We start from the raw sequence: 13114 nt of genomic DNA, 5'->3' as shown, positions 1-13114 counted from the left end.
CTTCCCACCTGTGGGCCTGCCTCACCATAGGATGTCATCCTCGCCTGGAATGCCTTTGCCCCTCCCCACTCTCCCTCTGGAAAATACCTATTTGGCTTTCAAGGCCCTATTGAAATGTCACCTCTTCTCAAGAGTCCTCCCAAGCCCCTCAAGCCCCCACCCCAGGTGAAGGAGTCTCAGCTTCCTCTGCCCTTTGTCCAGATCTCGGGTTTTGATGCAGTTCCCACAGCAAGGCCATGCACAGCACGTGGGCAGTGGTGGGTTGTACCGGCCTCCCTCAGCAGACCCCTAGTCTATGTTTGCTGACAGAATGAATGAGTTCCTGGGAGGAAGGGGTCTGGGATGGCCGCCTCTTCCAGGGACTGTGTCCAAGAAAGGTAAGTGATTTGCTCCAAGTTACCCTGGAAGCCTCTGGAAACAAGTCTCCTGCTCCCTGCACTGGGACCAACGCCTTCGTACAAGATGGAGTTGCCCATGAATAGTTCCTAACGACTTCTCTTTCTTAGGTTTATAAAGGGCTTTTGGCTGTCCCCATAGGCCTGTGCAGTAGGTATTATTTCTCCCTGGCTACAGCCCAGGAGACCGAGACTCAGAGAGGACAAATTACCTGTTCCAGCAAATAGCTGGCAATAGCCAGAGGTGACTGGACTCCAGTTTCTGTGCCCCTTCCTGCCACATGTATGCACGTGTGTACATGTGCATATTTGTGTGCAGGCCTGAGAATGAGTCTGAGTTGGGCCAGGACGTCTTTAACAAGGAAAGGCCTTGCCCTTGTTTTAGGCCAGTCAGTGTGCTTCAGAGGCCTGCATCTCTCCTGGCTAACTGGGCAGGGAAGAGAAATCAGTCAGGACCTCTGTCCTAATAGTTCCCAAATGTGGAGCTTGAAGTATTGTTTTCTCCACTTGGGGCTTTTGTCTTTGAAATTTCTGGTCCCATTTTTTAGCTTTAGAATTGAAGAAAAAAAAAATTTTTTTGAGTCTGTCTACTCTCAGAGCAAAACATGGCTGCTTCCAAGTGCTTATCTTTTCCACTATGCCATCTCTCCTCATTGACACATTAAATGTTCCCTTTAGGGGGGCAGCAGGCATAGGCTAGGGAGCAGGTGACCTAGAACCCAGGCCAGGCTCAGCCACATCCTAGGGTGGTGACTTTTTGGGTAAATCCATTAACTTCTGTTTAGATGTCCTGCCCAGCTCAGGCTACTATGGGCAAAGGAGAGCTGTGCTCCAAAAATGATGAAGCACTGGGCAAAACGCAGGCATGATCATTACCTTCACTATATTTTCTCAGCACTAGCTCCTCACCATCTCCTAGGCTCTTCATTCTTGTTCTACCCCCACCTTTTCCTTTGTTTGAAAAGCTTCCCTGCTCCAGTCTTCCTTTCCAGACCTCTCAGGGTTCAGATCAAGTTTCGCCATCTCCTGGAAGCTTTCTCAAACTCCTGAAAGCTTTTCTTAAAGCACACAACGAGCTTTCCTTTCTAAAGTCCGTTAATAAGTACAGCCTGTTGCAATTTAGTTGTGTTTTGTGGTTTTTACTATTTTATGAGTCAGTAATAAGGTGAAATAATAATAGAAAATTGGCTTGACAAAACCTGAAAGATGGGTGTAATTAACCCCATTTCACAGAAAATAAAATGAGGCCCCAAAGAGTGAAGTGAGTTGCTCTAGTTACAGCTGCTTGAGATGGCAGAGTCAGGACTGAAAGCCAGTGCTCCTTCCCCGAACCGCACCAACTGCTTGCCACACTGACTGCCCTGTGAGTGGGACAGGCACTCAGACAGGCATATCACAGCTGAGCATATGATGGATGGCTAACACTTGGACTTACTTGGGAGGCATAATTTGAGTGGAGTTTTAAAAATAGACTCACTGAACAAATACTCTCTGAGCTATACTTTATCTTGCTGTTGCATTCTAAACATGAAGTCACCACCGCCTTGAGAAGCCCTCCTAGGGCTCGTTGTCCTACTTGGCAGCCCTGACAAACCAGTTCTTACACAAGACAATGTAAATTTCGAAAGGAAACCAAAAATTCCAAGACTGGGTCTGATGCTTTCTCCCTCCTCTCTGGGCCAAAACCACAGGATAGCTGGAGGCAGAGGCGACAGATGAACAGCCTCTGTCTTGAGAATGTGTTTCCTAACCCTTGGCAGTCCTGACCTGCTGCATCAGCAGGATGGCCTTGGTGCAGTCAGCAAGACTTTGCTGCTGAATCTTAAAGTCCTGGCAGAGGAAGCCCCAGGCCGCCCCTCTGGCTCCTCTTGGCCGGCCACAGTCAGGGAGCAGCAAACTGCATTTATTTTTGAGGTCAGGATGCCAATCTTGGGAGAAAACTTTTAATAAGCAGAGTTGGTTTGGTGCAATTGAGGGAGAGCAAGTTCCTGGTGGATGTGGTACATGGGTTTGTAATGGGGCAGACAAGGATGACGAGGACACAGTCCAGGAGAAACTGTTCGTGCCCCTCGTCCTGCTGCCACTTCCACCCACCTCGTTCCCTTCTTCCTCTTGTTTTCTGGTCTTTTTCTTCAGATCTGAATTCCACTAACATTTCTTGAATAGCTGCTCTGTGTCAGGCCTGGATGATGGGCATTTCCCCAGTAAGTCTTGCAGTCATGAGTTTTGAGGGGATCATCAGCTTAGAAGAAGTGGGCTCTAGCCTGAAGCAGAGTTGTGTGGGGAAAACACAGACTGACAGAGCTTAGCGGAAGGGAAACCTGGAAATTTCCCTAAAAGTCTTTCAAAGGTACACATGCTTAAACCCAGAAATTTCACTTCTAGGAATTCACGCCAAGGCGCCAAGTTGGGACAGATGCAAGGACTTAGCTAGAAAGATGCCTGCTATTTATAATACAAAAAAGCTGTAAGCAGCAAACATGTGTAGTAGGACTGGTAAAAAAAAAAGCTATGGAACATCCACAAGACACGATAAAACGCAGCTGTAAATACAAGGCAGGTGGGGCCTAGGCAGGAGGGAGGGGTGCTGGCTGTAAAAAGCACAACACCAGGCACCTTGTGGTGGTGGCAGTGTTCAGTGCCATGACTGTGGTGGGAGGTTACACATGCCAACATGGGTGGGAAGATCACCCTAGAGCTTTGCACACTGTTACCGTTGGGGGGAACTGGGCAAAGGGAATAAGGGATCTCTGTATTATTTCCTACAACTTACGTGAGTCTACAATTACCCTAAATTTTGCCATGCAGGGTAAGAACATTTAATGACACAGAATCATGCTTCAGGAGATTGCTGAGTGAAAATGCCAGATGACTAGTTTATAGCCAGCACTTCGTAGACAGTGATAGGGCTGCCATAACCGAATGTGAGGTGAAATGAGAAGATGGCCATAAAGGAAGGGATGAGAAGTCTTGTTTACAGGCCAGGCTCAGGGAATACAGTAAATCTGAGGTTCCATCTATAGGTAGCAATACATATACACATAAAAGTCACGAAAAGTATTTGCAGTGTGATTCCACTTTCGTTTAAAAATGTTCTTATAAAATCACACGCTCCTAATTGTATGTTATGCATACATTATATATACACATAGAAAAGCTCTAAGCAGATGTATTTCAACATGTGTAAGAATGATTCTGTCCTGAGGATGGGATGATGAAGGCTAAAGTTTCTCACTGGTGCATGTCTCTGTTTTATGGCAATCCTACATTGAGCACTATCTGTGTGGGGTGCAGAAGGCAGAGGGGAGACCATCCTGCATTTGGGAGGTCAATCTCAGCCGCCTGTCTGTGGTTCTGCCCTTCCCCATTCTGTGGCTCCTCCCTTCAGTGCCCCATTTCTATTCTGGCCTCCTCCTGGTTCAGGGGGCTTGTGCAGAGTCCCATGCTCCCTTATTGGCTCACAGACCTCAGCCCACACCCCCACCCACTCATTCTCTGTCTCCCCATCTCTCTCACACACACATCACCACCATCACACACGTACTCACACACACACACACCCTGCCAGACTCCTAGCTTTGTTGCTCACTCCATTTGGCTCCACGCTGGGCTCTCCGCAAAACACACACTGTTGATAACACTGCATACCCCTCCCATCCCTACATAAAGGGGACCAGGAAGAAACTGAGGCTCAGGGAGGTTAATCTGTTTGCCCCCAGTCACACAGGTTGCAAGGAGTGGAGACAGGGCAGCAGGTTCCAGGCCCAGACTGCCTCCCATGACATCACAGCTGCCATTCTTCTCTCCTTGCTACTGTCTCCCCAAAGCACCAGCAAGGGGCCTGGCTTCCCTGATCTTGTCCGCCTTGCCAGCGCTGACAGTGGACAGGTGCCCCCAGTTACCTGCGGCACCTCCACAGCAGAAATGGAGAAGACGTGGAGGCAGAAGATCTTGGAGCCATTGTAGCCGACCACAAACCCCTGCAGCTTCTGCCGGTGCACAGGGAAGGTGCTGGCTTTGATGTTGAGGTAGCCTCCTCCCGAGAAGCAGAGCATGTCCTCACACTGGGTGTTCCAGGCCACACTGTTGGCGTTTGGTTCCTGGGGGACAGGGACGGTGGGGATCCTGTGAGAACCACCCTGGGCTTGGGCAGTGCTCGCACATTTCAGCCCAATACCCACTTAAAGACTGAATCCCACTAAATTGCTTACAGTGGGATGAAGGGAAAAGGAGGAAAAGGGACCACAAAGAAATGAACAGAGGCAAGCCCCTCCATGCACCTGCATGTTGTTGGAATTTTTGAGTAAGCAAGCATTACTTTTGAAAAAAAAAATTATTCTCCTGAAATATGCTCATACCCTTCTGCCTAGGATCTTTTATAATGACTAAATCTTTTATAATGAGCATGGATTGTTTTTTATAATGAGAAAAAAATCAATATAGCTGTTTTATGTTTAGAGGGTGGGGCAGTGGAGAAGAGGAAAAGCCAGCAGGCGATGTCACAGCTGGGAATGCTGATGTCTCCTGGCAGGGCTGAGAATCACCTCCCCTAGTCTGCTACAGAACCAGCAGTGGGGACGGTGGAGCACACACCCTTCCATACTTGTATGGTTCTATGCTCAGACACAAGATTCACATTTGGGGCCAGCTACGCCCCCTATAGGTGGGAGGTGAGGCTGGGGAGAAGGGAGGTAACATTTCAGGCTCCATTTTGTGCCCAACACTGAGCTAGGCACTGTGGTATCCCCTATTCCTATAGCAATTCTGTGAGGGGCAATTACTAATTTCATTTTAGAGAAAAGTAATCAAGGCTCAGAGAGGCTCACTAACTTAAGATCACACAGTAAGGGATCCAGGCAGGACCCAAGCCCAGGTCAGCCTGAAGGCTGTGCCCTCTCTTGCCCCCAAACCATTCTACTCTCTTAGGGACATGAGTGAGTTGAGACTGACAGGGAGTCACCCCTGGGCTAGAGGTGGCCAGGTAACCCCTTCTCACTGACAGAGGCTGCTCCCCACTTCAGGACCCTCCCCCTATCAGTTCTGCTGCTGAGAACAAGGAGAAGCCTGGTAAGGGGACTGAATATGCCCATAACATGAGGAAACCCTGCAGTGGCCGAGGAAACCAGTCAGGAAGGGCTCCAGCTTTGGGGGGAACTTCATTCCGGGAAACCAGTCCTGACCACCTACAAAGACCTAAAGAGAGAAAGAATGGCACGAGCCCAGCGAAAAGCAGCCAGGCCCTGGGCACAGAGCTACTGGGCTGTCTTCTCTGGTGATACACTTCCTCAGGCCACAGGGCTGGATGACTCCACCAAACAATGCCTAGGCCCCCAAAGATCCAAGCACTTCGCATTCTGCTGGCTCTTCTAGCATTCTTGTGAATTAAGCAGAAGGCAAGGCTTGCCCATCCCCTTCCCCCTTTCAGATGACAAAACTGATCCTGTTTCCTTCCCATGCTATAGGTGCGCATAGACACAGGCAGGCCTGCACAGGTAAGACGCAGACTTCTGCAAAGGAAGTGCATCCATCGCCCCATTCACTGACTGCCAACATCACACCCCTCTCAGAGTCATGGCCCCATTTCTTGTTCATGGTAAACGCGTTAGAAAGGCTCTGCTTGCTCAGAGCCTTTGGTTTCCATTGGCAAGGAAACCAAAGTTAAAGAAGCTGGTCCAGGCCCTGCGGCTTGTGCCTGCATGGGAGGAGCAGGTTGTGGCCCAGGGCCTCTGGGACTCTGCGCATGTGGTTGGCCCCTGCTCCTCACTGCTCCTCCCAGAGACCTGCCAGGGCCAGAGCTGGAGAGCCTCCTGCAGGGGCTGGGAAGCTAGAGGAGGGTCTCTAATCAAAGGACGATGTCCCTGGGCCCCCTCGGGGACATCACCTGAAAAAGCAGCTCCTTGGTGTCGATGTCATACACCAGGCAAGTGTCATTTTCATCTACCACGGCCAGCTTCTTACGGGAGGCACTCATGTCCAAGCAGCGCACGGCTGTGGCCTGCTTTAGCAGGATGATAGCAAAGAGATTGTCCACGAAGATCTTCAGGATCTGGCAACATTTCAGTGAAAACAGTGTCAGTCACCATGGCAACAAGATCCTGGCCCACTGCCAGGCCGCTAGAATCCCATGTGCTCTGCAAGAACAACTCCCACCACCTTCACCAGAAGTTCTGTGCAGAGAAAAGGACTCCTCAAAAGAAAGAGGGGGTGGTGGGTGCGTTGGCTTATCCTCAGCAGGCCAGAAGCGAGGTTCATCAGAGGCTGCAGACGTAATGACAGCCCCGACACAGGCCGAGCTCACTTCAGTGTCTGTTCGGACCAGGGATTTGTTGATGACATTACCCAAACGGCAGCGTTAGGAGAGGCCACCTAGCAGAGATCTGAGTCACGGACTAACACAGGAAAACGCTACTATGAACACTGACAAGACATGTGGTAGAGAATGATAATAATGATGATGACAGCCATCATCTACTGATATCCCTGGTTTAAAAAAATTTTTTTTAGAGATAAGGTGTTGCTATGTTGCCCAGGCTGACTGCAGTGGCTATTCACAGTCTTAATCATATCACACTGCAGCCTCAAACTCCTGGGCTCAAAGTGATTCTCCTGCCTCAGCCTCCTGAGTAGCTGGGACAACAGGTACCCACCACCATGCCTGCTTTAATACCCCTGGTGTTTTTTGTTTGTTTGTTTTTTGTTTTTTAACACTGGCTTTAACTCCCAACCTTGATGATATCTGGTTTTGACAGTCCTATGAAATATGTGGTATTATCCTCATGTAAAATCAGCCTCACAGAAGTAAAGTGACCTGCCCAGGATGACAAAGCCAGTGAGTAGCTAAGTAAGAACATGACCTCAGGTTCACCTGACCCCAAAGTCCATTCTCCCACGGGCAGTGAGAGCTGCCTGAGAAAGAAGCGGCCGTTCCTCCCCTTGGCATTGCTGCTTGACTTCACTCACTGCTCTCACGCCCCGTGACTTCGTCCCCAGCAAAGACCTGACAAGCCTCAGCCATAAGCCATCTGCTGCACAGCTTGGCTGTCAGGCTAATGCAGTTACATTGTCACTTTCAAAGTTCCATGTAGCAGCCCACTTAGAACTTTTCTTATGCTGAGCAAAGAACACACATGTACACACACACACACACACAGAAATCTGTTTAACTTTGTGTAACCTGGATATCCCACATCTAACTGGCCAAAGGGTTCACTTTTCTTACGACATCTATCACCATCCTGAGGACCCAGCATTCTCTAGGACACATGCTGGAACACACTGCCTTAATCCACTCGCTGCCCTAATTGGGAGCTGACCTAGGTAACAATCTCTGCCTCCCTCTAGAAATCCACAGAAGCAGCATCTCTAACAAATCTCCCACCTTCTGGTGACCTTAAGCCACTAATCCACTTTACATGTAGCCAAAGGTTATAGCTCAACTCTGCAAAACATGGGCCTGCTATGAGTGTGACGGCCACAGCACCTTTGGCCTGAGGCTGTCCTCAAAAACTGAACTCAGGGCTGCCCCACAATTCAACCATGGAGGAGAGAAGCCCTTTTCCTGCCCTGAGAACCCAGCTCAGAGTCATTGCTAGACGGGTCACCCACGTGTGCATGTAGATTATCAGCCTGAGGGGAGACATGCGGGAGTACTCACCTGTCCATTCTTCAGTCCCACTAACAGGCCTTCCCTTCCAGGAGGGCCGCCGATCACCTTGATGTAACGAATGAGAGACTCCATCTGCCACTCCCGCTCCTTCACTCCGCTGAAGGACAGGCACTGCAGCCGTTTCTCCTAGGAAGCAAACCCAGATCTCATGGAAATTCAACAGAATAAGTGCTCCCAGCCCTCCCCAAAGAGGTCTTCCTGCCCCTAAAGTGTGAAAATACCTACACATTCAGTATCTATCTATCTAACCCAATGTAGACCCCATAATTGGCATCGTTAATCCAAGACTCCGTGCAAGGCTTCCCCACAGAGCCCAATTCAGCCTCAGACCTTCAATGCAAACCTCCATCCAGGCAGCCTAGGCCAGAGGCAGCACTCAAAAGTACACATACTTGCCAGTACACATACTTGCCACATGTATCCTGTAATTTGTGGCAACCCTAAACCACTTGAAGTTCTAGACTTTGATTATTGATTGATTGATTGATTTTTGAGACAGAGTCTCACTGTCACCCAGACTAGAGTGCAGTGGCAATATCATAGCTCACTGCAGCCTCCAATTCCTGGCTCAAGCAATCCTCTTGCCTCAGCCTCCCAAGTAGCTGGGACTACAGGCAAGTACCATCACACCCAGCTAATTAAATAATTTTTTTTTTGTAGAGATGGGGTCTCAGTTTGTTTTCTAGACTTCTTTCGAACTACTAGCCTCAAGAGATGATCCTGCCTTGGCCTCCCAAAGTGCTGGGATTTACAGGCGTGAGCCACTGCACCCAGCCCAGTTCTAGACTTTGAGAGATTTTAATAGTATTTTACACTACAGTGATTCCTAAAGAATTCTTCTCTTTCATCACCTCCAATAGAGCTATGTAAAACTAAATCCACCTCTACTTCCAAGATGCTGGACTAGCCTTCTCTCAGAGTCTTTCCAAACTTCTCTTGGCATTGACTTAGACACTCTCTAGGAATCTTGAGAAAATTTTTTCTATGAAAAAAAAACTTTCAGGAATTAAAATTTCCTTGACAATTACTGAGTTGATACAAATTTTATGTGTATATGCTTATCCATAAAAACTATCTTCATTTTGTATAACACCAATTTATGTTTTAAGTCATTAAAATATATCTAATCCCAGTATGACAAAATGTTCTGCAATAGAAAAAGGTATTCTTGGCTAGACACAGTGGCTCACACCTATAATCCCAGTACTTTGGGAGGCTGGACAGGTCTTAAACTCCTGGGTTCAAGCATTCCTCCTGCCTTAGCCTCCCAAAGTACAGCCTCGCATCTCTACTAAAAATAAAAGATTAGTTGAGTGTGGTGGCACGTGCCAGCTACTCAGGAGGAGGACTGCTTAAGCTTGGGAGGTCAAAGCTGCAGTGAGCCAGAATTGTGCCACTGCATTCCAGCCTGGGCAACAGAGCGAGACCATGTCTGTCTCAAGAAAAATATTTTTTAAAAAATAATAAAATAAAACAAAAAGCATTCTTCAGTTTATGGCTCATGACTTGCTAATAGAGTCTGGTTCATCCAGATGCCAGGAAAATGAAAGCCAATAAGCACCACTTAGTCTGATGGAAACAGACTTGTTTTCTAGTGACCAGTTTTAAAACCATGAGATGGGCACCCTATCATTGCAGGGAGCACAAATGGAATTCAGCCCAACTCCTCCAACACGCTGCTGCCCACCTGGCACAGGATGATGTGATTGGCACACACCACCAGGAGGTTGCACTCAAACTTCTTGATAATCTTCTCCTTTACCCGGTAATGCATGTCTGATGAGTCCTCTGAATACAACTCATAGATGAGGATTTTCTCTGGCAGTTGGATAGCCAATCGATTTCTGTAGATGGCAATCTTCTTGACAAGCTCTTTGCATTTAATCCGAACTGTCAAAGAAAAAAATATCTAGTTCTAGCAAGAGGTTGTTAAGTAAGGTGGAAGGGAGAGAAATTAAAAGCCATCATTTACTTAACGCTACTGGCAATTAAACTGAGATACTCTCATTGAAAAATCTTTAGAGTATCTAATATATACAATCAACTCTGCTGAGCACTGGGATCCAAAGTCCTATAGGATCCAATCTTCACGGTCCAAGGCTGACAACTGAGTATGGAAATGAACTACTCACTGTTACCATCACTTGCTGGATACAAATATAAACTCCTCTCCACAGCACTAGTGGCCCCTGGTGATCGGAAGCCTGCTTAAGTAACTGACCTCACCTCTGGCCGCTCCCTGCCCACCTCCTTGACAAACAGGAAAGACACGTTAATTTCTGGTACACACCAGGCTCTACACTCCCACTACAGACCAGGTGGAGAGAATGTCCCTGACGGGGACACTGTGGAGCTGTCCAAGAGGCTTTGCCCCAGCCACCACAGCCAGAATCTTCAGAAACATATGGTCCTCCAGGGGGACCAAAGGACACTCATCTGAATCTACAAAAGAACCCCCCACTTGGATCCCTTGCAAAGGCACCCAGCAGTGCACTCAGGCCAGCACATCCAGATATGAATACACCTGGAGTAAGTGGATTCTGAGCCTATTTAACCATTAACCAGCACAGCTACTTAAGTGGACAGAGGGAGAGACTGAGGTCTTAGGGCTTGGAATGACTATGCTAGGCCTGGAACCCTGATCTTCTGACTAAGCCTGTGCCAATCCAATTCCGCTGCTCATCTCTGGCAGAAGGACCCAGCAGGAGGCAAGTGGAGACTGGGCTGAAGGAGAAGCACCCCTGAGTGACTCTGACCAGAAAGGATAAAGGTCCACAAAGACCCATGTAGGTCAACCACCTGGCTCCAATCTGTCATAAATCATCCTCCCTCACTCAGGAAATTCACGTACTCCTTGAAATTATGTGCAAAATTCTGAGTTGGTACATTTTTCAGAGAGGGCTTATTGCTTTCATGAGATCCTCAAGGAGATTGGCATCCCTAGTTCCCCCACCAAAAAAAAACCAAAAAAAACCAAAACCCCAAGACATAGACCCAGTGGCTAACATGTTTTCAAAAGGCCAAGGAGAAACCTTTCCTGTCATTTCAAGTGCCCTGTCAGTAGCCCTTTCCATCTGCTTCTACCTGTCCCTCTTCCCAAGGTCTAGACCTGCTTCTCACCTTTCTGCTCAGTAATCAGGTGCTGCACAATGACATCAGTCATGCTATCCCTGTAGGCATAGCGGTCCTTGTAGAGCCCATGGACTGTGCTGAAAATAAGCTGGTAGAAGGAAATGGTGCCGTCCTGGCAGCCGACCACCTGCAGGGTGACAGAACTGTCAATTCCCAGCTCTCTGGAGAGAGTCTGCACTCCCATTTGTCAGACACAAACCCCAGTGATATGTCTCTCAAGACATGGCGGCTGCTCAGTGCCTCTTCAAGCCATGGCCCCACAGAACAAACTTCCTCTTCTTACCACATAGTTGGAATCCGGTTTCACTTGACATGTCCACACCCAGGAGTTCTGCTCCCCAACAGTCCCAAGCCGCACTCCATCCTTGGTGAAAAGAGATACTTGCTTGTCTGAACCCCCCAGCAAAATGTACTCCCCTTTAGTAAAGTAGCTGATGCAGCAGGGGTCAAAGTTCAGTGCCCGATCCTTTCCAATCTGAGGAAAAAGAACACACACCAAGGGAAAAACCACTTCCGAATCCATAACCATTGCAATACAATTAACGGCTTTTCTCGCCAACTTTAGAGGGAGTTGGGAAGACAGGGATAGCTGGCCAGCCTTTTCTCCCGTGTCATCCCATGGTGAACACGGGCCTCTCTGCCTCTGCATCTCCCTACTCCCCCACCACACAGCCCAATCCTTAGCTCCTAGAGTCAGTGGCACCTCCCCTAATCCCACCCAAGTGCTCCAGGAGTGCAGGTGTGTCAGGGCTCCTCAGCCAAGATGGAGACTGTGAGTGGTTTTGCTCCCAAAGGCCCCCCTCCCTCTGCAAATACAGTTCTTCATACAGTTCAGTGGGTTCCCTCAGCTTCTTTTCTCTGCCTTTTTTAAAAAAGTATTTTATAAAGCTGAGTTTATTCAGTTTAAAGACTGTCCTGGTCGGGCACGGTGGCTCAAGCCTGTAATCCCAACACTTTGGGAGGCCGAGACAGCCGGATCACAAGGTCAGGAGATCGAGACCATGCTGGCTAACACGGTGAAACCCCGTCTCTACTAAAAAATATAAAACACTAGCCGGGCGAGGTGGCGGGCGCCTGTAGTCCCAGCTACTTGGGAGGCTGAGGTAGGAGAATGGCGTAAACCCGGGAGGCGGAGCTTGCGGTGAGCTGAGATCTGGCCACTGCACTCCAGCCTGGGCGACAGAGCGAGATTTCATCTCAAAAAAAAAATAAAGACTGTCCTTTTATTCTGCAACTACACCCATACTACTTCTCTTTATTTTTTAATTCTTGTTTATTTCAAGATAGGGTCTCACTCTGTCACCCAGGCTGGAGTGCAGTGGTGCAATTACGGCTCACTGTAGCCTTGAACTCCTGGACTCAAGTGATCTTCTTGCTTCAGCCTCCTAAGTAGCCGGGACCACAGGTGAGTGCCACCATGCCTAGCAAATTTTTTTTTTTTTTTTTGAAACAGGGTCTGACTCTGTTGCCCAGGCTGGAGTGCAGCGGCGCAATCTTGGCTCACTGAAACCTCCACCTCCCACCTTCAAGTGATCCTCCTACCTCAGCCTCCCAAGTAGCTGGGACTACAGGTGTGCGCCACCACGCCTGGCTAATTTTTGTATTTTTTGCAGAGACGGTGTTTCTCCTTGTTGTCCAGGCTAGTCTCAAACTCCTGAGCTCAGATGATCCACCCACCTTGGCCTCCCAAAGTGCTGGGATTACAGGAGTGAGTCACAGCTCCTGGCCTAAATTTTTTTCTTTTTAAACTCTATGTTGAACCTTTTTAGGAACTGCTACACTTTTCAAAGTGAATGCACCATTTTATATTTGCATTAGCAGCGTATGAGGATTCCAATTTCTCCATTTTAGTGAGTGTGAATTCTCTCATTGTGGTTTCAATTTGCATTTTCCTGATAGCTAATGATATGGAGCATCATTT

At 48.3% G+C, this 13114-nt stretch overlaps 1 protein-coding gene across 1 annotated transcript in view; it reads right to left on the bottom strand.

Annotated features, from left to right (window-relative positions):
* IFT122 (intraflagellar transport 122) overlaps nucleotides 1-13114 on the bottom strand; it is a 91736-nt gene that overhangs the window by 34559 nt on the left and 44063 nt on the right. Inside the window, exons 10-17 of the mRNA XM_025377341.1 lie at nucleotides 11477-11668; nucleotides 11182-11320; nucleotides 9749-9951; nucleotides 8050-8187; nucleotides 6277-6441; nucleotides 4226-4495; nucleotides 2163-2225; nucleotides 1728-1756 (exon numbers count right to left, since the gene is read on the bottom strand). Coding sequence (XP_025233126.1) covers nucleotides 1728-1756; nucleotides 2163-2225; nucleotides 4226-4495; nucleotides 6277-6441; nucleotides 8050-8187; nucleotides 9749-9951; nucleotides 11182-11320; nucleotides 11477-11668 — 1199 coding nt within the window. The remainder of the gene's footprint in view (nucleotides 1-1727; nucleotides 1757-2162; nucleotides 2226-4225; nucleotides 4496-6276; nucleotides 6442-8049; nucleotides 8188-9748; nucleotides 9952-11181; nucleotides 11321-11476; nucleotides 11669-13114) is intronic.

Source organism: Theropithecus gelada, chromosome 2 (assembly GCF_003255815.1).
Source record: "Theropithecus gelada isolate Dixy chromosome 2, Tgel_1.0, whole genome shotgun sequence".
NCBI lineage: Eukaryota > Metazoa > Chordata > Mammalia > Primates > Cercopithecidae > Theropithecus > Theropithecus gelada.
This window is presented reverse-complemented; position numbering and strand designations above follow the sequence as displayed.